Source organism: Mauremys mutica, chromosome 2 (assembly GCF_020497125.1).
Source record: "Mauremys mutica isolate MM-2020 ecotype Southern chromosome 2, ASM2049712v1, whole genome shotgun sequence".
NCBI classification, from domain to species: domain Eukaryota; kingdom Metazoa; phylum Chordata; order Testudines; family Geoemydidae; genus Mauremys; species Mauremys mutica.
Genome location: NC_059073.1, coordinates 210,780,505 through 210,808,318, shown reverse-complemented (window position 1 = coordinate 210,808,318; position 27,814 = coordinate 210,780,505). Strand labels below are relative to the sequence as shown.

General features: G+C 46.2%; 1 protein-coding gene across 1 annotated transcript in view; it reads right to left on the bottom strand.

Annotated features, from left to right (window-relative positions):
• The window catches only part of GLB1 (galactosidase beta 1), a 95,682-nt gene that overhangs the window by 20,418 nt on the left and 47,450 nt on the right, over positions 1-27,814 (bottom strand). The window contains exons 6-13 of the mRNA XM_045004503.1: positions 24,456-24,636; positions 23,326-23,384; positions 22,485-22,606; positions 22,341-22,381; positions 21,595-21,707; positions 6,453-6,527; positions 3,419-3,508; positions 990-1,103 (exon numbers count right to left, since the gene is read on the bottom strand). Of these exons, the coding sequence (XP_044860438.1) occupies positions 990-1,103; positions 3,419-3,508; positions 6,453-6,527; positions 21,595-21,707; positions 22,341-22,381; positions 22,485-22,606; positions 23,326-23,384; positions 24,456-24,636 (795 nt within the window). The remainder of the gene's footprint in view (positions 1-989; positions 1,104-3,418; positions 3,509-6,452; positions 6,528-21,594; positions 21,708-22,340; positions 22,382-22,484; positions 22,607-23,325; positions 23,385-24,455; positions 24,637-27,814) is intronic.

Below are 27,814 nucleotides of genomic sequence, written 5' to 3'. Positions count from 1 at the left end.
GTAAGATATTCAGCTAAGTAGCGTTTCAGTTATTCTAATAATGGAAAGTTATCAGTTTCCTCAAAAGTGTGGTACACTTCGTTCACTAATTCTATTGGTTTTGAAATTTCAAAGCTCTGCAAGGCTTTTTATTCCTAAAAAACTCAACGAGTTGTCAAGGTCTGTTCAGATGAAAACAGTTTGCACACTTTATAGGTGAAAATATGACTCATTCTCAGATTAAGCTTGGATGCTCTTTTTTTTTTTTGTAAAAAAACACTAAAATTCTGAATAGAAAACCATAGTTTGGTTTTGCCAATAGAGACTGTACTGTTTACGATACAATACATCCTTGATGTATTATATAGAAAACAGGGTTCATTAAAGAAATATTAATGCAATATGCTGGAATAAAGAATGAAAGCTGGGCTTTGACAGTCCATAAATTGACTCTTCTCCTTACTGAGCAGGAACAAAGCTGTGCTGTACACAGTTCAAGGAGGAAAGCGGGGGAGGAATCTACATCCTGTAAAAAATTTTTTTTTAAATTTGTGGTCAATAACCCAATATGACAAGCAAAGATGTAGACTCAAGCTTCCTGCAATAATCAATTGAAACAATCTGCAGGAGCTGATCAAATATAGTCAACTTCTGATTTATATCAAACCAGTAGTAAGCAAGCCCAGTTTATAGGTTTTTTTTTCCTACTCCTATGAAGACCCTAGACCAATTTTCAATTGTCTTGATACTAATGGTAAGACTTTCAAGCTGACCACAGAAATGGTGTGTACAGATTAGAATATTTTAAAAGCTTTAGTAAAGTGCAGAATGTACCAACTGTATGATCCCTTTTTTCTCTTTATGTTTCGTATTAAATTAAATAAACTAAACTATATTTGTGTACATGGGGGGAAAAAGTCACAAAGTACACAGTACAATTATTAATCATAGCTACCCAACGGCGGCAAGTGACAGACATGGATATCAGTAGTTGTAAGGTCAATATTTACCCCATCTACAGAGACATAGGCACGGTCATGGACTCCGTTTAAAGGTGAAAAGAGTGGTGTTGGCTCACTACAATTTTTGGGGAGGGTAGTCCTGTACAGCACAAACCCAAAATACTAGAAGAAAAAAAATTAGAGAACCAAGTTATTCTGAGGCTACACTTGACGCCACACAATGGAAACCATTAACCAGAATTTCTGCCTACACATTAGAAGAGTAATTTAAACTTTCATACCCTGTCTGGAGCGATAATCACAAATGGTTTCAGATATCCAGGTTAAAATCTTGTCAAGTGATTTCAATCTTCAATACTCAATGTAAATTTCATAAAGTTTCCTACACATATTTACATAACCTTAAAGATAAAGGTCTCAGTTAAGATTTCTCCTCCTCTGCACCTCAGTAAGAGTAAAGGTCATGAACTGAATCCACTGATTTTTATCCATTTTCAGTGAACTACTGACAACTGGAAAAAACATTGCAACTGAAGCTTAGGTAACAAGCTAAAAAAATGCACCCTACAACCAAAAACTGACACCCAGTACTGCCTGTATAGGAGAACCAGCTGCTATGCTACTGGAACAATTAAGAATATTTTCATGTGAAATACTGCCATCAGGGGACAATAGAATCAGTGCTGCTGGGTTTGTTCCTGTAACAAATGAAACAAACAGATTGAAACCACTCTGTTTTTCCCCAGTAGCATTAACATAACACCATAGTCTGACATGAACTGGATTTTAACCTGGTTCCCAGCCTCTGGGGCAAGAAGAGGTGGGAGCATGGCAGTTCCAGCTACGGTGACCAGATGTCCTGATTTTATAAGGAGAGTCCCGATATTTGGGGCTTTTTCTTATATAGGTGCCTATTACCCCCCACCCCTTGTCCTGATTTTTCACACTTGCTATCTGGTCATCTTTGTTCCAGCCAGTCACATGTGACCACCAATGCACTCAACCGGCAGCACAGATGGTAGGAAAAAACAAAACAGAGGGGGGCTGTGACCATTATGGACTGCCCCTTTTCCTGAGGCGTCTCTGAGGTCCCCATGAGACTAAGGCAGGTGACAGGCTGTAACAGCTGCAAAGCCCAGCAGAGTGTGGAGAAGAGCAATGCATAGAGGGTGAGCTGCTTGAAACATGACCCGATGAGCAAGGATGCTGAAACCAGAGAGCTGAGTGGTCAGAGACTCCTTTTAAACCGGTTTCTTTTCATAGGGTCTTTCAGCAGCTGACTTGAGCGCCTGCTCTCTGCTCCCACAGAAGCACACAAGTAGCAGGACAGCTCCTGAGCCTCTCTCCCCCGGCTGGATCCCTCTGGTATGTGCAGGTAGAGGTAGAGAAGGAAAGCCATCCAGCTTACTGGCCGTTCTGGTTTGGCCAGGACAGATCTGGGTTTTGAACCCATCCCATCCAGTGTCCTGGGACTATGGGGCAGGTAGCTGCTCAGCAATCCTGCCCACCACACATGTTTCCTAGTGGTTGCTTCTTTCAGCTGCAGGCAACTGGCTCCTAATCTGTACTTAGCTCAGCAGAGGGGGTGATCTGGGAGCCAGATGCATGCAGTGGAAAGGTGGGGCCACTGAGCAGCCAGGAGGCGAATAGAAAAGAAGTCGGGCAGAAGGGGCAAAAGATGTGGGGAGAAGAGGAGGAGGAAGCCACGGCAAGAAGAGGAAGATGGGAGCAAGATGCTTTTTCAAGGGGTATTTTTCTAAATCACCATCTACCAGTGGTGTAGAGGCCCCTTGGTGGATGGGATGTGTGCACTCTGATGAGTTCTGGGTGACTACTCTCAGAATTTTTTCTACCTACATTCTGAAGAGGAAAGGAAGTAAAAATAAACAAGATACCCACAAAACATCAACCTTGTGATGTCCCCAACCCACCCCCGCAGATCCCCTGCCCTGTTTATCAAGAATTGTCCCTGGCAGATGTTTTGACATATCACCAACTATATACCAGAGAGAAAGAAAGAACAGACAGACCAAGGAGAAAGAGTGGGGAAAATCTGGAAAACAGGAACAAGGTGGAAGGGATCTTTGAAACCTAGTGCTTCACAGAGAGACTATAAAAGGGGAGAAAGAGCACGAGAAATGGAGGAAGATAGTGAGGATGAAGAAAAAATGGAAAACAGAGATAACAAAAATACATAAAAAGGGAGAGAGAAAATGAGCCAAAAAACCCCCGGGTGAGATTCAGCAGTGATGCCAAAAATATGGTGGCCGCAGGAACAGATGGAGTCACAAATGGGGAGGGGACTCCAACCCAAGGAACCTTGGAACAACTGCTGTTAGAAGTGCAACACTGCAAGGTTTAAAGGACCGAGTTCAGACATGGTTTAAGACCCTTCACCCCAATGCAGTGATATCAAGGTTGAATTTCATGTAAGATTTGGAAAATGATCACTTAGTAGTTACATGAGAAAGTCTTACCTGCTGCAGCTGAACAAAGGTTAAGGGGTAAGTGCTTCTTATTGGCCCAGAGGGTGACAGGTCATCAAGAAGCTCTGCTACTGTGCCTAGCTGCAATGCAGAAAAAAGCAGATTTAGACTGGTCATAAAATTCAATGTTTAATTAGTAGCTAAATAAGACAAGACAACAATATGGTCCAAATTCTGCTCTCAGTTACACTGGTGTAAATCTGATGTAACTATTGACTTCCAATGAATTACTCCAAATTTATTATCTGAGGTAGCTCAGAGCAGAATTTGGCTCTGTCAAGTACCATCTAAGAGGACTTTTAAAATAACTGAACCCGCATTTATTTTTGAAGCAGTAAGGCCCCAATTCAGCAAGCTGTTTAGGCACAAGTTGAAATTTAAGCATGCAATCAGTCCACTGACTTTAGTAAGACAATGCACAAGCTTAAAGTGAAGCATGTGCTTAAGTACCTTTCTGAATCGGTCCAATAGGCACAACTATACTGCAGGTTAACATATCTATGATGCCCTCTGACCTCTTTTTGAGATGATAAAAGCTCTCTTTCAGACTATGCTTCTCTCTCAACATTTGCTGTGGATTCTATGTATTAGTCAGGATGCACACAATATACATAATACCCTCTATGGGCTCAAAGGTTCAAGTGTTTTGGGCTTTTTTTAAAAACAGCATCAGAATTTCAGTCTATTTTACATAAGTGTCTCCGCGGGCCCAGCGTAAACTGTACATTGGTGATTCCAAATATTGTCCAAAGTCAGTATTTGCTTTCAAGTAATGTTGCAGAAGAGCCACTACAAAAAGTGGCACTTAAAATGTTGTAGGATTCAATATATATTTTATACACATTCACAGTAAAAAGAAAACAATGAAATGCTGGGTGTTTCAAAATAACAAAAGAGCAAGCTTTTGCACAGGCACATTCAAAAATGAGAAGTGCGGCAACATTAAAAACAAACATCAACATTATGTATGCAATCGTTTCTACACATGGTATAGGATAACACAAATCATCTATTCACATGCAATCATTGATTTTGTACATAAAAATAGAGTGACTACTCAAAGACAGTAGTCTGGATATAAGTGGGCTATTCATGCAATAATCTTTTAAAATTTACCAGTTCTATGGCATGTGCATCACCATGGTAACTGAGTGGTTCCCAAAATTATCCAGTGTACACAAAGGAAGGTTATTTCTCTTCCCACCAGCAAGCAGGGAGTGGACTCTTTTGGCAGAGGAGAGAAATGGGAGGAACGTGGCTTACTGTGGTACGGTCAGGTCAAAGTAGTGGGTTTTGTATTTTGCTTTGACCATGCTGAGGTTCATGGTCCATGCCAACCTCTTTGTGCAAGATTAATGAATTAGTCACCTAGAAAGCTAGGTCTTCTGCACACGAGTTTGATTCTCGAGGTTGACAGTTCATCGTTCCAGTGCCAAATAGCTGTTGTGGGAGATCGTAATCAAGCAGAGAGATGATCCCTCAGGCAATATGGATACAGCATGTGGAGTAACAGGCCACTTAAAAATCCTGTGGTGTGATTCTCAGAGATGCCATGGATCTGCACCTCCCATTTATGTCACCAGAAGCTGAGGATGTTAGGGATGTAAATATCGTTTAAAAAGTTAACCAGTTAAACGATTAAAATTATATTGTTTAACAGAGCGCAGGGCTGGAACTGCTCCTGCTCCTGGGATCAGTGGTTGCGGCCCGGGGCCGCTGCTGGGGTCAGCATGGCCTGGGGCCGCTGGTCCCACCGGTGTGGCCACTGCTCCCATTGGGCAGGTTGGGGTTGGCCAGCCAGCAGGCCATAGGGCTGCTCCAGCCAGCGAGGCTAGTGCTGGAGCTGCTCCAGCCCACCCAGGATGTACACATAGCTGTGTGTAATTTTACTCACTATTGAATATATACTAGCTCAGAGAAACCTTATAAGGCAGCCTCTTGTCTTCTGAGACCACCCTAAAGTATGCTTAGTCAGAGGGGGCAGTTCTGCTTCACCTTGACTGGATAGTCATTTCTGTGAGAAATTTCACTTCTGCAGACCACTTGGGTTGGATGACTTAAGACAGGCTGTGCTGTATTATCTGTTATCAGTACTGAATGTGGCAACACTTCATATGCCATAGCAAAATGGGTCAGGCTTATCAATCAAAAATGCTGTCTGCCCAAAACTAAAGAATTACACAGCACCATCCAAACTTATGAATTACTACATCCAACTTACCAACTCCCCCAAACAAACAAAAATGTCCCTTATGGCATATGGAGTTTTTATTTGCAAAACACAGCACCTCCTCTCTTCCCGTCCTCCTCTTTCCTTTCAATACACCAGCAGCTAAAGCAGCCTCTCATTAAACTTTTATCTTCAGCAGGCTGTGAAATAAACCCCACGGGCTTACCCAAACTTTGAGTTATCCAAAGGCTGAATGACTAGACCTATACAAATATCACTCATTTTAGTGAGACTTAACACACAGCACAGTGCATATTATAAACATTGCATTTTATTTACAAGCCATGTACATTGACATATTTCCTTTTGGTGTAATAAGGTAAATGTTAGTAATTGGTGGAGGTAATTTTGAGACCAGAGTCAAAATGCTTGTCAAACTGAATAAACCCCATTTTACACAGCTAATTTTTGCAAAGCAGTGTTAGCCCTATGGCTTAGCACTTCCATAGTGCTTTTCATCTGCAGATCTCAAAGAGGTTAACAAAAATTATCATCCTCCCATTTTACAGAAGGGGAAACTGAGGTAGGGGTTAACTGATTTACTCAAAGTCAGACAGCAAGAAAATGGCTGAGCTAGGAAGAGAAGTCAGAACTCCTGTCTCCTAGTCCCATGCCCCGTATCTGTCTCTCCTCAAGAGGGTTAAGAAGCCTTTTATCTCTGAGTTTCTATTCTCTCCTCCCTGTTCCTTTATATAGTGCCCGTAGATGGCCATTTCAACTTTATAAAAACGTTCCTTAAAAAGAAACAAGTATGCACACACAGACAGACCTACAGGGTAATAAATGAACATTTACCTTCTCCATTGTCACTTGTCCATATGCATATTTGGGTGTTGTTGGCGGGATAGGGCCCTCAGATAAGTGATTATACTAGGAAAATAAGAGAAACCAAATGAAACTTTAATATGAAACACATTTTAACCAAATTCTCATCTAACATTTTGTAACTTAAGGGGAACAAAGACACCAAACTAAAGATAGATTTTGCCAAAAGCAACATTTTTCATAGAGCTGTAGGAATGCATTTGCAGTAGGTCTTAAAATGGAAGTGTTAAAGTCCACCTGATTTGGTTATGTATTACACATTATTTTAACAATAACTCAGAAATGGGAGCCTTCATAAGAACCTAGATAAATAGACAAATAGTTACCTGAAACTGCACTCTCTTCAAATCTCATGTAAACCATTCCCAGTTTGTGAAACCATCTGTTCTTTCAAGCAGGTTTTTGTACGTTATGATAGCTAGCCTGGGTCTGCCAGAGTCTCTATAAGTCTCTGCCTCATCCAATACACATCACACGTTCTATCCACTAAGGGCCCAACTCCATACTCAGTGCCACCAGACAAGTTCTTATTTACTCCAGACAAGCCCAGTGGCAACTGCAAACAGACATTGTTCAGAAATAAGGCAGAGCTCTGCAGAACCCATTTTATTCACTTTGTATCCCTGCCTTGTTCATTGAACAAGATCCTGTCTGGGCACTGAAGAGGCAGAACTCCAGCAGAAGAGATGCATACTTACATGTGCACAACAGGGCCTCATTAAGATTGCCTGCACAGCCTTAAACATTGCCTCACTTTGGAGTACTTAGTTTTGCATCTCTAAATCTCTTAACACTTTTTTTTTTTTTTTTTTAAGTTTCCTAAGTTTGTTTTTTTCTTTTAAATAAAAAATTCCATCTTGTGAACCTATTTGCTATTCAGCACCAGGCTGTTATGTCTTGCACAAGATGCATGCTCAAAGCCCTGCCTCATCTCTTATCCATTTGCTGAGGTAAAAATTCATTCAAATCATTTACTTCTGCATGCACAATACTAATAGATTGTTGGGAGATACTAAAATAGCTCATGGAATTTGAAAAAAAAACAATAATAAGTGCAGCAAAGAATCCTGTGGCACCTTATAGACTAACAGACGTTTTGCAGCATGCACATAATAAGTGCACATGCACAAAGTGTTGGTATTAGGGTTGCCAACTTTCTACTCGCACAAAACCAAACACCCCCTGCCCCACCCCTCCTCCGAGACCCCACACCTTCTCCGAGGCCCCATCCCTGCTTACTCCATTTCCCCTCTGTCGCTTACTCTTCCCTCCCTCACCTGCTCATTTTCACTGGACTGGCTCAGGGGGTTGGGGTGCAGGAGGGGGTGAGGGCTCCAGCGGGGTGTGTGGCCAGAAAGGAGTTCAGGGTGTGGGAGGGGGCTCTGGGTTGAGGTCTAAAGTGGGCTGGGATGCATGAGGGGGTGACGGCTCCGGCTGGGGGTGCAGGAGACAGCTCTGGGCTGGGGGGTGGAGCCGAGTGGTTCAGAGTATGGGAGGGAGCTCTGGGCTGAGGCAGGGGGTTGTGGTGTGGGAGGGGGTACGGACTCTGGGCTCGCGGTACGGGTTCTGGGGTGAGGCCAGAAATGAGGGGTTCATGGTGCAGGAAGTGACTCCAGGCTGGGGCAGGAGAGGATGAGGGCTCTGCCTGGGAGTGTGGGCTCTGGTGTGAGGCTAGGGATGAGGGATTTGGGGTGCAGGAGGGGGCTCCGGGCTGGGGCTGAAGAGTTCGGAGTGCGAGAGGGTGCTTTGGGCTGGGGCGGGGGGGGCGGGGGGAGGACTCTGGTTGGGGGTGCAGGCTCTGGGCTAAGGATGAGGGGCTTGGGGTGGAGGAAGGTGCTTTGGGCTGGGATCGAGGGGCTCAGAGGGCAGGAGGGGGATCAAGGCTGGGGCAGGGTGTTCGGATGCGGGGGAGAGGGGTTTCAGGCTCTGGGCATTGCTTACCTCAGGCAGCCCCTGCACTTAGGAACCAGAGGGGGGACATGCCACTGCTTCCAGGAGCTGCAGGGAGCCTGCCTTAGCCCTGCTGTGGCACCAAGTGCACTTTTAAACAGCCCGGTCAGCGGTGCTGACCAGAGTCGCCAGGGTCCCTTTTCTGCCAGACACCAGGCAACCCTAGCTGGTATAGGGTGGGCATAAGAGGAAGTTACTCATCTTGTGGAGTAACCCTGGTTCTTCGAGCTGCATTCCCCTATGGGTGTTCCACTATAGATGTGTGTCCCTGCGCTTCTGATCGGAGATTTGTGTAGCAATGTCCATTCAGCCCACATATACACTCCTCCACGCGTCCCGTGCTCTGTCTCGAGGCTAATTAGCGTTGAGCGGGTGAACCACCCTCAGTTCCTTCTCTATCACAAAGCCTCTGTTAAGAACTCTAAAGTAGAGGGGAGGAGGGTGAGTTGTGGAGCACCCATAGGGGGACACATCTCCAAGAACCATCGTTACTGCTCAGTGTGAATAACTTCCTCTTCTTCTTTGAGTAGTGTCCCTATATGTGCTCCTCTGTAGGTGACACCCAAGCAGTGTCCCAGATGGGAGATTGGCGCTTCGGAATCAAGTCTGTTATGGATGATAATACTGCACAGCTGAAGCTAGCATTGGAAGCAGAGTTCCCAGTGATCATGTAGTGTTCTGCAGTGGTATGAAGAGACGCCCTGATGGCTGCTCTGCAGATTTCTGAGATAGGGACGTTCTTGAGGAAGGTGACCGAGGAGGAAACTGACTTTGTGAAGTGTGTGCAGATTAAAGATGGAGGTACTACACTGCAAACCTCATAGCAGTGTTTGATACAGTTCGAGACCCATTTGGCGAGTCTTTGGGCTGATATTGCTGCGCCTTTAGACATATCAGGAATGGAAAGGAAGAGCTTCGAAGATTTCCTAAAAGCATTCATCCTGTCCAAGAAGGCGGCCAGGGTTCTCCTAACATCTAGAGTGTGAAGTATGGCCTCCCTGTTATTGCAGTGAGGCTTAGGATAAAAGGTTGGGAGGTGAATCGGTTGGTTCGCATGAAAAGATGAAGTCGCCTTGGGTATGAGCTTTGGGTGCAGCCTGAGAGCAACCTTGTCATGAAAGAAGACTGTAAAAAGGGGGGTGCACCATCAGTGCTGCTATCTCCCCATTTCTCCTCACCGAAGTGATGATCAGAAATGCTGTCTTCATTGACAGGTGTATAAGCGAACAGGTTCCCACAGGTGGCCACAGGTTCAAAGGGTGGTCTAGTCAGGCTCTTTAAAACTAAGTTCAGGTCCCATGTTGAGATGGGATGTCTGGGCTGGGGAAAGAGGTTTGTTATGCCCTGGAGGTATCTCTTTCTAGCTGGGTGTGAGAAAACTGAGTATCCCTCTATTGGTTGATGGAAAACCACTATGGCCGCCAGGCATACTTTGAGCGAACTGAGAGATAACCCTGACATCTTGAGTATGTAGTCTAAAACCACAGGGAGAGTAGCAGATGCCAGGATAATTTGCCTGGAATTGCACCAAACTTGAGACCTGGTCCACTTTTTCAGGTAAGTACGACTGGCAGTCAATTTCTTACTGTATAGTAACACTTTCTGTACCTCCTCAGAGCAGAAGCTCTCTATGTATTGGAACCATGAAGGAGCCAGGCCTTGAGTCGGAGTATCCGCAGGTTGGTATGGAAAGTGGATCCTTCACTCTGCAAGAGGAGGTAAGGAGTGGGTTGAAGAGGGATTGGTGGACACGCCGCCAGCTGTGACAGCTATGGGCATCACATCAGTCTTGGCCAGTTGGGAGCAATCAGTATGACATTTGCTTTTTCTCTTTTTATTTGTGACAGGATCTTCAGCAGCAGAAGGAACGAGAGGAAGGTGTATAGAAGGCCTTCGTCCCTTGGAAGAAGGAGAGTGTCCAAGGCCAGCCCTGGAGCAGCGGCATGGGCATTTCTTGTTCCGGTAAGTGACGAACAAGTATATTGTCAGTGTCTCCCATTGACTGAATATGCTGTGAAGTACTACCGGGTTCATTTCCCACTCATGGTCATGTGAGAACTTGCGACTAAGACTGTCTGCTGTTGTGTTCTGCACTCCCGGTAGACAGGCCACTGACAATAGAACATTATGGGAAATGCACCAGTTCCAGAGCTTTAACACTTCTGCACAGAGGACGACAATCTGGTGCCTCCCTGGCAATTTATATAGACATGCACACAATGTTGTCCATCATGACTTTCGTGTGTGTACCTCTGATCAGTGGAAGAAAGTGAACATAAGCGTTCCTGACCGCTCTGAGGTCGATGTGGACAGTTGCCTCCATGGGCAACCATTTGCCTTGAGTCATGAGGTTGTTGAGATGTGCAACCAAATCTATCAGGGATGCTTACGTAGTGAGTAGTAGTGTTGGGGGGACTGTGTGAGTGGGACCCCTGTGCAAACAGTTGTTGAGTCTTTCCACCAAATCAGGGAGTGTTTGACCCAGAAAGGCACTGAGAGAGGTTTGTCTAACCTGCCTTTTTTTGGCCTGTAAACTGAGCTGAACCACATCTGCAGGCACCTCATGTGAAGTCTGGCTGGAGATATTACAAACACGCCTGCTGCCACATGCCCCAGAATCTGGAGGCAATGTCTGGCCGATGTTTGAGGGCTAGTTTGCACTGTCTCTGTAAGAGCGGACAGGCTGGGAAATCTGTGCTGTGGAAGGAGCACTCTCGTTTCCAGTGAGTCGAGATCACCCCCTATAAATTCCAAGCATTGTACTGGAATTAGGGTCAATTTTTGGATGTTGACTTGTATGCCCAGTTTTGTGAATACGTCCATAGTTCCATGGGTGGCCCATAGAGCTTCTTCGAAGGAGCAGGCCTGAGGAGACAGTTGTCTAAGCATGGGTAGATCATGATCCCCTGGATATGCAGGTGGGCCGCCACTATGGAGAGGACCTTGGAGAATACTCTGGGAGCCGACAAGAGGCCAAAAGGGAGCACTCTGTGCTGGTACTGATCCTGACCCAGAGTAAATTGGAGGAATTGTCTGTGGGATGGCAGGATCAATATGTGGAAATATGTGTCCTGAAACTTGAGGACCGAGAACAAATCTCCCTGTTCCAAAGATGGAATAATCACCACTAGTGTGACATCTTGACTTTTTGAGCCTTGACATATTTGTTCAGTGCTCTGAGATCCAGTAGGGGTCTCCAAACTCCAGTTTTCTTGGGGATCAGGAAATATCGAGAGTAAAAATCTTTGCCTCAGAGATGCAGTGGGATGGGTTCTATGGCTTCTAGGCAGAGGAGCTGATCCAGTCGTAAGTCTCTTGTGAGAAGAGTCCCTGAAGAGGATTGAATACACATGGGAGATAATTTCCAAAACCCATCTGTTGGATGGATTCCCAGTTGGGACTGAAAAGAGCAAGGCCGTATCCAAAAGGATGAGAGAGGTTGGAAAGTGTTTGGCAGCTGTTGTCAAATGCAGTGGTCTGTCAGGGCCTCGACCAAGGTGTCAAAACTGATGTTTTGAGGTGGAAGATTGCAATGTTAAGAATTGAGGTCCTGATGGTCTGCACCTCAGAATCTTGGACCTTTTTCCTCTGTGGTTCATAATAGAGTTGTGGGGGGGAAACTGCAGTGTATGCAGTTTGTGAGAAGACTGAGGGCTATATTCTTTGTTTTTTGTCCGGGCGTCTTGATCCCCACTGACCAAAGTGTGGCTCTGGAGTCCTTAAGTGTGTGGAGCGATTCATTGGTCTTCTCAGCAAACAACTTAGAGCCTTCAAAGGGGAGGTCTTCGACAGTTGTCTGAATCTCCTTTGGGAAACTCAAAAGATGCAACCACAAAGCTCACCACAACACAACTGCCGTTGAGATGGAACAGGACACTGTATCAGCCACATCAAGTGCTGTCTGCAGTGTTGTTTTGGCCACTGACTGACCCTTATCGATCATGGAGCAGAACTATTCCCGTTGTGACTCCGGTAGATGGTCAATAAAGATGCTGAATTTGGCATAGTTCCTATAGTTGTACTTTGCCCTTAAGGCCTAGTAGTTTGCAATTCTGAACTGCAAAGTAGCAAAAGAGTAGGCCTTCCTTCCAAATAAGTCAAGGCCAGGGCCGGCTCTAGGTTTTTTGCCGCCCCAAGCAAAAAAATGTTTGGCTGCCCCCCCGCCCCCAGACATGAGCCCGCCCCCCCCACCCACCAGTGCCCCCCACTCACAGCCCCTGTTGCCCCAGCAATGGGCTCCCCCCGAAATGTGGGATCCGCTACCAGCACACTGCAGCCGAGCCCTGGCCCAGCTGCGACTCTGTCCCCATGCGGGTGGAGCTGCTGGGCAGCACGGAGCGGGAGTACTTCCAGGTGGCGGCATGGCTACGAGGTGACGCAAAGAACACGGCCTCCTCCCTGGGCTTTGCAGCACTGCTGGTGGCCAAGGTGGATCAGTTTGCGCTCACCGCCCTCACCCCCGACATGCTGGTGGCCGAGGACCTGGAGAGCCCCCCAGACCTGCTGCTCTTCAGCCTCACGGTGCCCTGGCCCAGCCCCGGCAGGAGGGAAGGCAAGGATCTCCGGCTGCGGGGCTACCTGCTCAGCACCGACGAACCCAGCCAGCCGCTCACCTCCTCATACACTCCAAGAGCCCCTCGCCGCCATCGCAGCCCGGGCTCGGCTCCAGGAGACCCCGTTTCCCTCCCTCCCCGGCTCCTCACACACACTGGGTAGGGCCGCCCAGAGGATTCAGGGGGCCTGGGGCAAAGCAATTTTGGGGGCCCCTTCCATAAAAAAAACTTGCAATACTATAGTAACATGTATTTGGAAATGTAAAAAATAACTAGTGAAAATTAATTTGTAATAATTTGAAAATACACCAAATACATTATTTAAAAACATTAAATGCTTTACTGGTCTGTATACATTTGCAATTACATAACGGGCTGTTGCTGGGTGATGGTGATGGTTGGTGCCAATGGGCTGTCGCCTGGGGGTGGTGCTGCTGTTGCCCAGGGCTGGGTGGGGAGCTGGGCTCTGGGGGGTGCTCGGCTCACAGGGGCTGGGCTCAGGACTGTGGGGAGATGGGGTCGGAGGTTGTCTGGCTCAGAGGGGCTCGCCTCAGAGCTGGGGGTCTGGGGTGGGGGGGATGGGGTCGGAGGGTGCCCAGCTCAAAAGGACTGGGCTTGGAGATGAGGGTCAGGGCTGTGGGGGATGGGGTCGGGGGGTGCCCAGCTCAACGGGGGCTGGGCTCGGAGCTGGGGATCTGGGGTGAGGGAGATGGGGTCGGGGTGTGCCCACCTCAGAGCAGCTGGGCTCAGAGCTGGGGGTCAGGGCTGTGGGGGATGGGGTCGGGGGTGCCCACCTCAGAGCAGCTGGGCTCAGAGGTGCCCAGCTCAGAGGGGCTGGGCTCGGAGCTGGGGGTCAGGGCTGTGGGGGGAATGGGGTGAGGGGGTGTCCAGCTCAGAGGGGCTGGGCTCAGAGCTAAGGATCAGGGCTGTGAGGGGGATGGGGCTGGGGGGGTGCCCAGGTCCGAGGGGCTGGGCTTGGAGCTGGGGGTCAGGGCTGGGCCTGGGGGCTAATGGGGGGGGTGCCTGACAACCACCTCCCTGAGACCCCCCCAATCCAACCCCCCCCATCCCTGGCCCCTGACTGCCCCCCCCCCCAGAACCTGTGCCCCCTCCCTGCCCCCTGAGTGTCCCCGGGACTCCCTGCCCCTTAGCCACCCCCCGCCCCGGCTGCTTACCCCCGGCTCACCGCGCGCCTCGAGAAGCGGCCCTGCCCAGCGCTGCAGCCGCCTGGCTCCGCAGGGGGCTGAGCGCTTCCCCGGGGGCTGAGCGCTTCCCCGCTCAGAGCCGCGTGGTGAGGGGAGGAGCCGCTCGGCCCGGAGCTCGCAGCCCCGCCCCCTGACCACGCGGCTCTGAGCGGGGCAGAGCTCAGCCCCCCTACCCCTACCCCCCCTCGGAGCCACGGCGGGAGGCTGGCTGTGGCGTGAACAAGCGGAGGAGGAGCGGCCCGTCTTCTGCAGCCAGGCGGGGCCGCGCTACCGGTAAGGGCCATCCCTCTCCCCCAAGCGGAGCCGGTAGCGCGGCCCTGCCCTGGCTGCAGAGGACGGGCCGCTCCTCAGCTGGCAGCGGCAGGATGAGCTGGGGCCCCAGCCTTATGCCGCCCCAGGCACCAGCTTGTTTAGCTGGTGCCTAGAGCCGCCCCTGGTCAAGGCACTTCCAATCCCTATCATAAGGGGTAGATCTGGAACGATGTTGGTGGCCACAGGAGTTAACCGCTTATATCATGATGGAATTAGAGGGAGGGTGGGGAAAAAATTCCGTATCTGTGGGGAGGGAGGTGTACATAGTAATTTTTAATCGGACCTTTTGCCTACTGGTGTGGCCAATGCTGGTGGTTGCCATACGAGCTTAGCTGGGTCCAAAAGCTATCCTAAAGGAGGAGGATGTATGTAAAATATCCAGCAGCTTATGGTGAGTGTCTGTTATCTCCTCTAGAAGTATTAGTAAGGTATCTGCCACCCTCTTCGTAAGGTCTCGGAACAACTTAAAATCATCTGCCATAGACAGTGGAGGGAGCATAACTGTCTCTTCTGAAGGGGAGGAAGAGATGTTAGTATGTGGTTAACATCCCACTCTAGTCCAACCTTCTGCTCCTCCAGGATATCCTCAGGAGGGTCTGAAGCCATAGATGCAGTGGCTGTGGGAGAACGCCTCACAGTCTCTTGGTGTGTGATACTAGACGCCCAGGAGGGATGATGCCTATAGGCCACCCACAAATACCAGTAGGGCCACTGGGGTGGTGGGAAAGGCCTAGGTGGCTGAAGCCCATGATTGGGCATACTGTGGGGGCTGTCCAGAGTGAGGGTCTGACGGGGAAGGGCCAGCTGGTAGGGAGAAGGAGCATAGTGGGACTGACAAGAAAGAACCTCCTCCTGGAGACTGTCTGAATCTCCACTGGAAAGTGGTGGAGCCGATACTGGGGCCCTGGTACCAAGCAGAGGAGACTCTGGTGCCTCAGATACCATGAGGTCCTAAGAGAATCTAAACTCCTGCGGTGCAGCAGTAACTGGTACCAACAGTGGTTGCCGGTGTTGAGTCGATGGTACCAAAGGGATCAGAAACCTTGGCCACACGAAACAGTCCGATGATGGTTGTCTTGCAGTCATTGGTACCAGGGGCATCCGTACTGGTGCCATCTGCTTGGAGCTGGTATGATCTAGGCTCCTGTCCCTGACCAACAGTACCACTGCTTCAGTGCTTGTGCCATAGGTTCTTTAGGCTTACCAGCAGCATCTGTAGCAGAGGGCCCACACAATCTGTGGGTATCGTGCTCAGACACCTTCAGTACCAAGGAGACTGAACATGCCAGGGATCTCCTCTGGCTGGTTCACGTCTCACTCTTTTTAAGAGATCTTACATAGGGAATCTGAGGATTTCTTCCTTGGTTCATTGTCCTTGGTAGTGTAAGGTTGCGGAGATGGCTCACATCATCTGGGAGAGAGAGGCCGCGGGTCAGTCGCAGGCTAAAGAGCTCCCTCCATAAGGAGCAGTTTCAATTTCTGTTTTTTTCAGAATTTGGCCCTCAGCTGCTGACATGTCTGTGGAACGTGGCCCTCGACGAGGCAAAAGACACAGGGGGAATGGCCATCCCATACTGGAATGGCCTCCCTGCAGGAGAGACAATTCTTAAACCAGGCAGGCCTCTTACTGGGGGCAATCCCCAGTATAGTGGGGGGAAAGGGTTAAAGTAAATAACTTATTTTAAGGGTTTTTGGGGGGGGGAGAGAGAAGAAAAAAAGAAAACTATAAGACTAAGAAAAGAACAAAAGCACTAAAAACCAGCTAAGAACACATTTCTAAAGAAGTAAAGTATCCTTGAAGGGACTGCTAATTGCTCTGTCTCTAGCCAGGGGCAGTTGAGAAGGAACTGAGGGGGGTTTGCCTGTAAAATGATAATTAGCCTGGAGGCAGAGCATGGTGGGGAGGGTTTGGAGCACCTGTGCAGGCCAAACAGACACTGCTACCAAAGATCTGTGATCAGAACTGCGGGGATGCACATACACTTACAGTGAAGCACCTATAGGGACATTACTTGAAGAATTGCTGCCCTCCATTTAAGATAGTTGGAATAAACAGTTAAATTCCAAACCTGTCTTTATGGAACCAGATGAATGAAACAACAGCAGCCTCCACCACAAGGGCACTCCTCACCATCCAAAACAAGGCACATGTAAGTGTGAAAGTTACTGGTGACCCCCCCTTAACAACTAGCAGGCAGCCAGTAGGGGGAAGCAGAAGCCTCACGTACACAGTAACCTGAACTTTTGAACTGTCTTTTCTCCTCTGCCTTGAAGCAGAAGAAACTAGCTCCAAACTGGTTTTCACTGACCAGATAGCAGAAGTACGGGGTCTGGCAACCACCAATCAGGTGTGAACACGGCAAGGGTCTTTGTCTAAATGTGTATAAAGGATCTGTGAAATGTGTGTAAGACAGAGTCTTCTGTATCTTATTACAGGGCTCTCCTTTCTTCTGCAGAATAAAGCAATCTTTTCCTTATCCCTGTCAGGCTGTTATTGGCTCTCAGCTAGACGGACCCGATATTTCAGTAACATAAGCAAAGAGGTTGTGCTAGCTGTTGTTCTGTGAAGGGCTGCGTGTCTCTGAAAGAGTGGCAGTAATGCCACAGAAGGAGACCAAAAAGTCTGGTCTCCCTTGAAAAGTTAGGTTGATGTAACTGCAGCAAGGGATAGCTCAGTGGTTTGAGCATTGGCCTGCTAAACCCAGGGTTGTGAGTTCAATCCTTGAGGGGGCGATCTGGTGCAAAATCAGTACTTGATCCTGCTACTGAAGGCAGGGGGCTGGACTTGATGACCTTTCGGGGTCCCTTCCAGTTCTATGAGATAGGTATATCTCCATATAGCAATATAGATACACCTTGTCATAAATATAAAGGGAAGGGTAACTACCATTATGTATGCAGTAACATAAATCCCTCCTGACCAGAGGTACAGAATCACCTGTAAGGGGTTAATCAGTTCAGTTAACCTAGTTGGCACCTGACCAGAAGGATCAATGGGGAAAGAAGATACCTTCAAATCTGAGGGGAGGGGTGGGAGGTTTTGTTTGTGCTCTTTTTGTTGGTTCCCTCTCGGGACAAAGAAAGAGACCAAGCAGGTAACCCAGCTCCTAAAAAGATTCTGAACTGATGCATCTAAAAATTACAGAAATTGTAAGTAATAGCACGGAAATGCGTTAGATTATCTTTTGTTTTAGTTTGTGAATTTTCCTTATGCTAAGAGGGAGGTTTATTCCTGTTTTTGTAACTTTGAAGTTGAGCCAAGAGAGGAATCCTCTGTGTTTTAAATCTTTTCATTTACCCTGTAAAGTTATCTTCCATCTTGATTTTGCAGGTGTGATTCTTTTACTTTTTTAATAAAATTCTTCTTTTAAGAAGCTGATTGATTTTCAGTGTCCTAAAAAACAGCGATTTGGTCTGTGCTCACTTTGTTAACCTCTCGATTGGTATATTATTCTCAAGCCCCGACAGGAAAGGGGGTGAAAGGGTATGGGGAGATATTTTGGGGGAGATAGGGCTCCAAGTGACCCCTCCGTGAATGTTTGTTTAAATCACTTAGTGGTGGCAGCAATACCGTCCAAGGAGAAGGAAAGGAATTTGTGCCTTGGGGAAGTTTTAACCTAAGATGATGGAATATAAGCTTAGGGGGTCTACCATGCGGGTCCCCACATCTGTACCCCAGAGTTCAGAGTGGGGAGGGAACCCTGACACACCTAGATTGACAAAAAATGCTACTGGTACTCGAGGAGACAGAACTCCTACAGCGATGGAAAAACCCCTTCCATCCACGCAGTCTGCAGCTACACTATGTGGTTATGTAGTAGTAAGATTTTATGTTTGTATTTTGTATAATTTAGACTGCAGGATAAAGAATAATACCATAGCATATATTAAATGTACTGGTGTATGATTTGACCATATACTGCCAGCCACCCTTTCTGAAAGCAGAAAGGAATAGCCAATGGGCCATTGGCAGAATGCATCAGCCAGAATCTGTGGCTGTGCTGATTTCAAGGCAGTGACAGACCTTTTAGGGTCACCACTTAGTTGTAGGTTTAGCATTTTAAAATAAGTGAAAGAATGCAATGGTTGTTTTACTCTTGCATTGCAATTTGATGTTCCTGTTCAAATGTTCTGAGTAAATCAGGTCTGTTTTGTCTGTGAAGGAGGAATGTGTGTGTTAAAAGATAAACGTGAAGGTCATCACCAGACCAAATGTTCTAGGGGGGAACCGAAGACAGGCACAAGGGCGCCAGGAGGTTGCAACACATCCCTACTGAAATGTCAGAGGAGGGCAGATTGACGACTCTACAAATGAGACAGGCACCTATCAATGGGGACAAGATAACTGTAATCAAAACAAGCATGGGGTAACTCCCTGAGAAACCTGATGAAAGAACAAGATAAAGGATGAAAACAACAATTTAAGAAAACAAGCACTTGTCAAACAACAACTGATTACAGCATGACGGTGCAAAACTCACTGCAATGAAGAAAAATCACTATATAAACAGGATGCCTTGCCATGAAACTTTGGGTTCATCCTGCCAAGACTTCCCTGGAGTATCATGTCAGGACCAACAGAACCCGGATCCCCCCTATCTGTGATCAACCTTGCTGGGCACTACATTGATCTGGACTGGTAACTATAACCTCGACTGGCGGGACAGTGGTGTGCGTGGGTGGGTGGGTGGGTGTGGGTGTGAGAGAGCGAGAGAGAGAAAATGCATATGCTAATTGTTGTATCTTCAAAAAGCGTGGCGTATTGCCTTTTCCCGTGAAAAAGATCCCGTGTGCTTCTTATAAGCATAAAATTTTGCTGTACAGCAATCCCGTAGAGGATTTTGGGATGCTCTAGACAGCAGCAGATCCCGCTTAGCCCTTCCTTTCGGTATCTATTACTAGAAAAGCTCCGTTTTTTTGTTTGTTTGTTCTTGTGTGTTAATGGAAAGGCTAATGAATGGACTTCAATGGCTCAGACACAGGTTTGATACAGGAGTGGGTGGGTGAGATTCTGTAGCCTGTGTTGTGCAGGAGGTCAGACTAGATGATCATAATGGTCCCTTCTGACCTTAAAGTCTATGAGCTATAGCCATCATAGTGTAGACATGGCCAGCGGTGGTAGCTAAGAAGCACCAGAACAGACCAAGGGAATCAGGGGCAGAAAAGCCAGGAGACAGTCAGAACAAGTAGCATGTTTTTAAAAGCCAAACTGAAGCAGCTTGTCCACTGGACCATGACAAATCACTCCCTACATCTGACATATCTCCCTGCCAAGTTTCAACCACTTCATTGGTAGAACTGTTAAAAGAAAGAATAATTTACATCTCTAGATAATGGCATAACTCCACTTCTTCCTCGCTCTTTGTACTTGAAAATGGCTCAACCAGTTCTGCTCAAGCTTTCATAAAATCCACTCCAAACAATTTTCACACTAGAGAAGAAACCAAACATGGATCATTTAAGTCCAAAAGCAGAAAGTGTTAAGCAACTGAAAGAGGCCTGTTAGGACAGGAAAACAGACACCTCTCCACCCTCCCTCTGTGCCCCCCAAAAAGCCTATAGGGCTCACCACATGTTATGCTTACAACAAATCTATCATTTTGAAAGCAGATATTCATTACAGGACGACTCTCTTTTTAAACATAACTTTACCTCAAAATGTGATTGAGCAGACAGATTGTTATTGGTTTAGAACCCACAGCACAGACAGGAAGATTTTGTTTAGATACTATGGATATGCAGGGTAAAAGCTAAACAAACCACAGCGTAAAAGTTACGTACACCAGTCTGGCCTACCAGAACTGACAGTGCTTATGGCCAACACTTCAGATCCTATCAAAACCAGCTCTCTGCATAAAGTTGTATCTCCCTTGGTTCACATGCATGCAAACACTAAAGATCACATTTCAGATAGGCACACACTTTAATTAAGGAACTCAAGAGCAGCACTTTTTTTGTAATGTTCATTGGCAACGGAAGCCACACAAAGATGTGAGGACTGAGGTAAACTATACTCTAAGGGAGGCAATATAAAGCTATCAAAATGTGATGAGACTTGGCAAGTGAAGCTTGGGAAAAATACAGAAGGTTATGAGACTGTTCTACAGGAGCCTTTCAATGGAGACAAAAATAAACCCAACGTGACGTGTGCTTAAACACAGAGAGGGGCCCAAAGCAACTACTTGGATTGAACAGTCTTGAATTTTGGGGTGTTCAAAACCCAGATTCAAATTCCACAGCTCAGCCCATCTCTTGTTTGTAAAGTTATGAAGGGAAAATCTGTTCATCGGAGTAAGCTTTCCCCCTCTTAGAGACCCCAAACACTAGAGTGCACAACATCAAGTTTGAAAGCAGACTTTGGGTGATTTTTTACACAATAATCACAGAATTCAATAGCAGCAAAAAGCAGCAAAGTGTTTCAACACCTGAAGTGGATAATAAATAAGCTGGCAGAATTTTTTTTTTTTTATAATTTTGACAGATAACATCCATGTTTATTTTTAAGCATTTTCCCCCTATTTTTAATCTATTTAAATTTTTCACAGTTGGGGGAATTATGGAGGAGTCAGACAATAACTATCTAAGAACAGCAGAGATTTAGATTCAAACAGTTAAAGCTTTATAACCTCTAAATCACAGATCGTCAACATCAGCTGTCAAAATATGCAAAGTAAACATCCTTAAATCAAAGTCTAAATAAGCCCTCAAGCAGCACTTTTCTAACTTTGCCTATCTGTACATTTCTGTTCTTATCTTTTTTCATTGGTTTGTGTGTGCTCAGTGAAATTGACATTTACTGATAAAAAACCTAAACCTTCCAAACCTAGTAATAAATCAGGAGGCAACCCACACCCAGGGCTGCCCAGAGGATTCAGGGGGCCTGGGGCAAAGCAATTTGGGGGGGCCCCTTCCATAAAAAAAAAGTTGCAATACTATAGAATAGGATATTCTCGCCAGGGCAAATTGCCCCACTTGCCCCACCCCCTCTGGGCAGCCCTGCCCACACCCATGCAAAACCAAGAGGGCTCACACAACAAGCCAGTGAGGTTTTAAAGAAACATTCTAAAAGCCGTGTCTTTTATAAACACTCACCCTACCAATGACTTCTCTCAGAGCAAAATATTTGTCAGTGAGGTCCCCTGCTTCACTCAGTGGAGCGTCATAGTCGTAACTAGTAGGCTGTGATGCATATGGCATGTTTGCCCCTGTGAAAATCAAAAATTAATCAATTAAAAAACAATTGATGGACCTTCTCCAGTCCCCTCCCCAATGGGATAGTTTTTAGACCTGTTTCTTTCCACCCACTAATTTCTTTGTTCATAGCAAGATCTCTAAGTCTAGTGATTCAGCCTGGGTTCCCTTCAGGAAACCATCCCTATTCAGGACAGAACTTAAGCACCTGCTTACATTTCACTGAAGTCTGTTGGAGTTAAGCACATGCTTAAGGAACGCCCTGAATTGGAATGGATTTATGCATATGCTTAAGTGTGTTCCTGAATGAGGGCTTTGGATAATAGCGATTAGCAGAGATGTAGTGCTGCTGAAGTATCGCTCCTGCACCTGAAATATAGAAGGTGATATGCTCCGGCACTTTTAAATTCAAGGGCTCCTGGTACTTTAATTCAAGGGCTCCTGGGCACCTAATCCTCCTTCCCCACTGGCATTTAAAATACTTACCTGTGTGTCTTAAGAAAATGAATATAGAATTGATTTAGGACATGGCAGACCTAGAGGCTGAAAGTTTAGAGTGTGTGTACTGTGTAATATACTGTAAACGACAGGTGTAGACCTCACCTGCAATTGGAAACCAAGCCACTTTTTTTCAAATTGTTCCTTACCATTCCAATAGGCAAAATTAGTTCCACCTATAAACATGTACCTAAAAAGAAAAACAAATAAAGCCACTCAAACCAGGCTTTGCTGACTGCCACCTTACTCTCATTTTTCATTAAAAACAAATCCTCTCTTGAACAAGCACTTACATGTTAACGTTAGCACCACGTGCCAGGATTTCATCAAGAGTTTTAGCTATCTTATTTGTTGGCACAACAGCATGAGGGTGACCCCAGTGATCCAGCCAGCCAGTGTAGAACTCAGAGTTTACCTGCCCGGGATTAAATATGGAGAGTTGGGGAGAGAACATGAAAATCAGATGGGGAGAAGGGGGAATATTAAGGAAGCAATATCAGAATTGGAGGTTAAGTTATTTTAAGCTCAATTTATGTCACTAGCAATAAGAAAAAAAAGCAGCTAAGTGCATTTGAATCCTATTCAAATAATTACTATAAATATGGTGAAATATGTTAAAAGCCACAGGAGATGAGGTATCCCTTTAGTTAGGATTAAGTCCTTCTCTCAGAGCAGCTAAGGCATCAAAATGGCTCCTAATCAGCTCACATCCCATTAACTTGTGTAAAAAAATCTATGCTAGTTAAAAACAGGATGCAGTTTTTTAACCCGCTCTATTAATTCTGCTTCTAAACTTCTGCTCCCACACACACTTGACTCACTCATCTAAGCATCTCTACTGCTTTGTACATACTTTCCTAGGCTGGGAAAAATCAAGACAAATTGGGATCTTCTGAGGCCAAAAAATACTCCACAGAACAGCAGTCAGGGATCACAGAACAGCAGCATGGCACAGCCATGTACAGAGAAACTGTACCCAACCTCTGCCTCACCATGAAACAAGAGTTCCAATGCCCCATAAACCCAGGCACCCCAAGCAGCACAAACAACAAGCACTGCTGCTGTCAACCCCTCGGTTTTCATTACTATCATAAAATTAAGAACATATGGAAATTAAAAAAAAAAAATACATACCAAGGGGCCTCTGGGTTCACTGCCTCTTTGAGTTAAAAATGCTGCTGTGACATTACCACCTGCAAATAAAAAACAAAACTGAGCTGCAATATCCATGCTATTTCAGTCCTTTGCCTTCAGGAGCAGAAACTGGGATGCTGTACCTCTCTCCCCTGTATCAGCAACAACCTAGGTGGAAATCTGGGCCTAAATTTTCAGAAGAGGCTAGTGATTTTGGGTGCCCAACTTGAGGCACCAGAAATGGGCCTAGTTATCTGAGTGCTCTGTGCTTTCTGAAAACCATGCCCCTTTCAGGAGCCTCAAGCTGAACACCAAGAACTAAGGCACCCAAAAATCCCTAGTTATTTTTGAAAATGTAGGCCTTAGTTTAAAGTACGGTAGATTTATTTGTGGGAAGTGTAAAAGTCAAGGAATTGGCAAATCAGATTTGGAGTTTCATCTCTAAGTCACTGGTCTGAAAGCCAAGAGTAACTGAAAGTCATTACTATTTGACAGATTACCTCCAGGAAATAGGAGGTGTGAGAGATGTGGATTTTTTTCCATTAATAAATGGACTGAGACTACAAACATACCTTACCACAAAGGACAATTCACAAGGGAGGTCCCAGGTTGAAGGCACTTGGAAATTGAACTACATTCACATTGGACTGAAGCCCAGGAATCCTCCCATACTGCCAAGGCTGTGCAGTTTCTAGTGAGGACTAAGTCTCCTGTTCGAACTGGGCACTTTTCACAAGCACAACACTCACTTAATTCTGCATGCTTACAGTACCACAGATTGGGGGAATGTGTCCCATTTTAACTATGTTCTGCAGCACTAGATTTTCTTCAGAGGAATGCAAGGTGATAATCTGACGGAGCTGGAATTTGGGCTGGACTAAGAGCCCTTGGAAAAACTGCTGACCATTGCTATATTTTTTCAGTAGGTTTGCACAGTAAAGAGACCAGACTGGTCCCAGAGGGGACTCCCTAGTGAATCGCACCAGCTGGCTCCCTCTATATGTTTAAGTATATATCAAATGGCAATATGCAGATCACCACTTAAACCCAGGAGTCAAGGAGACCATCAACTTTGCTACAAGCGAACAAACATTGGCTTAGTTATCTTGCTACGAACAGCTGCCACTAACCTGGTGCAAAGTCCACCGTTGCATAAAGACCCTGCAGAGCTCCACATCTCAAGTAATGTTTGCTTGCCCCATCTGTTGTAAACAGTACCACCTCATCTCCAAGATGGTGATGGAAGAGCTTCTGAAGGTAACGAAGGTAATCGTAATCACAGGCAAAGTAGCTTCCATATTCATTTTCAACCTATGCAATAAAAATAATAGATCAGCAGCAAAGCTGACATTTGATAACCAGGCCTGCATCCTTCATGGGGAGAAGACTTTTCATATTGAAAATGGAAAAGCCACTCAATGCGACACTATGAAAGCCTAATCTGGATTGCCTCCTCCTTGCAGAGAGACAATGAAAGCCCAACAGAAACTCCAGAGAAGATGCCACACCGGCAGCATCATTCTTCTCACCTCCCAGAAGCCAGTCTTGCAGGAGAGCTCCACAGCTATCTGGAGAGGCGTTGTATCCCAAAGCATCAACCTCCCAATTCCACAAGAATGCTCTGCCTTAGTTAATGCTGGCTTAAACAACGTTAGCCTAAGCACTGTCTCACTCGTAAACGGTGTGCCCCAAGTACAACCGACAAAGTTCTATTGTAGCTCTGCTAACATGGGGATGGCAGGAGATGTGTTAACTTTGATGGAATAAATGGGCCTACAGAATCAAAGAAGTTAACACGATCCTGTCACTGCACACCACTAGTCAGTTAAATGTGGTCAAGTACAGAGATCTCGGCCTGCTTAATCCTGTAGCAAATGCACCAGTATTAAAAATCTTTAAACCTTTTATTAAAGATACTGAAAAGGAAAAACAGTAATAGCATTTGAAATGCCCAAATTAAAGCCTTACTTAATACTTTACAATATCCCTTATCCCCTGTAGAGAGCTTTTATAGGGGAAAAAACCCATTTGCCACTTTTTAGATAGTATTCTTTTTGAGGAAAAGAGAAGCTTGTTGAGATGAACTGGAGCTGCTGTTATTGCTGCTGTTGCTGAAGTCTGATCCTGTTTACATAAAGACAAAGCAAGGCACACATGCAAAATGGCAATGAAAGGAACAGCAAAGACAGAAAATGTAACTTCTGTCTCTGGTGCTGATTTTCACTTGCAACTTCACTGCTGGAGAAACACAGGCCCAGCACACAGTCACTCCAAGACCTGGAAAACTTGTAGCAGCAGTGGGTTGTTTAAGGCATTGCTTTTGGTTGCCTTACTGGGGACAGGCTCAGAGCATTGTTGCAAGAGATGCTGTCTTGTTTGGCTAAGCCAAACTCTTACTAAACAGAAGGCAAAGGAAGAGAGATAGGGAAAAGAAGAAATAAGTTGGGGAAGGAAAAGGACACATGGAGCACAGTGACAGCAGAAACCAAAGTTCCATATGCCAGGTAGCGTTAGGGATTTAGCCAGAGGTGGTGGTGTCATCTGGGTCCCTCTCTCTGACCTGGACTGGTCAGGACCTCTCTCAGAATCAGGATGGTGAAGGTCTAACAGAGTCATGGTACATTCCAGGGTCTCTGGAGATGGTGGGGTTGGCAGTCATGATAACAAAGCTCGCTCCTTTCAATCAACCCATCTTCTAGCCTATTTGAGCCTCCCCAAAGTCTCTTTTTAAGTACTCTAAAAGGGAGTAAAGGGTGGAGTAACCCATCCCCTCACTATTTTGTTCACCAATTAGGCCTAATTTCCAACATACCAGTTTTAGTTAATTCATTTCTGGTTCCATTTGCCTCTTGTTTACCAATCATGATATTAACACAGTCCTTGGGTGGTATTATTAGACCTTTTCGCTTAGTCTAGCTCAGTATTTGTGTCTCCCTTTTATTTATTTATTTTATAAAAACAACTCTTTATAACAGTTTGAGTTGAATTTTTGTTACCAAATGTTTTTTACATTTGGTAACAAAAATTCAACTCAAACTGTTATAAAGAGTTGTTTTTATGGACATATCTGTGTAATATGTTATAGGGCTAGTGTGGATGAAGTGTGCTTGATGTGAGTTGCATGTTGACAACCGAAGCAAGAATGTGAGGTTTTAAGCAGTCAAGAGTTGTTTGTGAAAAATAACTTTATAATGAGAAAGATAAGGAAATATTGGGGGCATTGCCATGGCAATGTATCTGCTGCAACTGTAAACCAAACTGGGGAAAGAGGAACATCTTGGGCCTGGGACTGTTTCTAAACATCTTGGGTTTTGGCAATTTGCCCAGTACTGTCGCTTTAAAATTGCCCACACAACTGATGACATGATGGAGTGGATTATAAATGGTGTTCGATACACTCACAATTTGGAGTCGTTCGTGGATCCAGAGCCCTGTTTAGTTTAAGATGTGGTGCACAACAAGAGAGCTCTAGAGGAGTTCTGGAGCCAGTGCAGGGAGGCCAGAATTTCCATGTGGATGGCTAGGGACTGCACTTTCCCAAAGATTTTGGAAGCTGTATAACTTTTTGCAAGTAGGTTCCTCAGCTAGATCCACAGGAAGGTAACCCCTTGTCCTGCCCCTAAGCCAAGGAAACAATGCCAGGGAAATGCCTCAAAGGAAACTTCTGAATTTCCAGTTATTCCTGCACAGAGGACAATTTGGCCCAAAATGTTTTATTGAATACACATACACTGTACATAAAGTAACTTGAAGATTGTCTGTTTTATTACACATTTTGCCTGTGTGATGGGGTGTCTGCCCCACACTGGGGGAAAAAGGATTAAAAGCAGCCCAGGGGAGGCTGCGCAGCAGACAGCCTATCAGTGAGGGTCTGTAAGGAGCAGCCAATCAGGGCAGAGAAGGCCCATATATAAAGACAGCTACAGGGCAGAGGAGTCAGTTCCCTCTTGGGAGCCCAGGCAGAAAGGACTGGGTCCCTGAAGGGCTGAGGGAACCATCAGCACCCTGAACAGAGCAGTGCTGGGCCGGGTCAGGGGAGCAAGAGGGAGATCCAGCCTGACTGGCTTAAAGACTGAAGCCCGGATACAGGGGCACTGAAGGTGCCAGGGCTACAGGGAAGAGGCCCAGAGAAATGGATGGTGGGGGTTAACGGAGACACAGTGCATGGCTGCCGCTTAGAGGGTCCCTGGGTCGGGACCTGGAGTAGTGGGCGGGCCCGGGTCTCCCGCCCCCACTTGCCACTGAGGGCAGTGAAGGGCTGCAGTTTGCCAATGAGGCAAGTGGCTGGACAGGGGACTGCTGCTCCCCTGGAAGTGTGTGGAGGAAATGGAATGGGGCACGGCCGGAGGGCTGTGTCCTGAAGGGGACACCGCAATCCTTGAGGCGGCATGGGTCTGGAGAAGAAGTGACGGCAGGCGAGACACCACTGGAGGAGGGCGCCCAGCGAAAAGACTGAGCTAATTCCCAGAACGACCAGCAGGAGGCCATA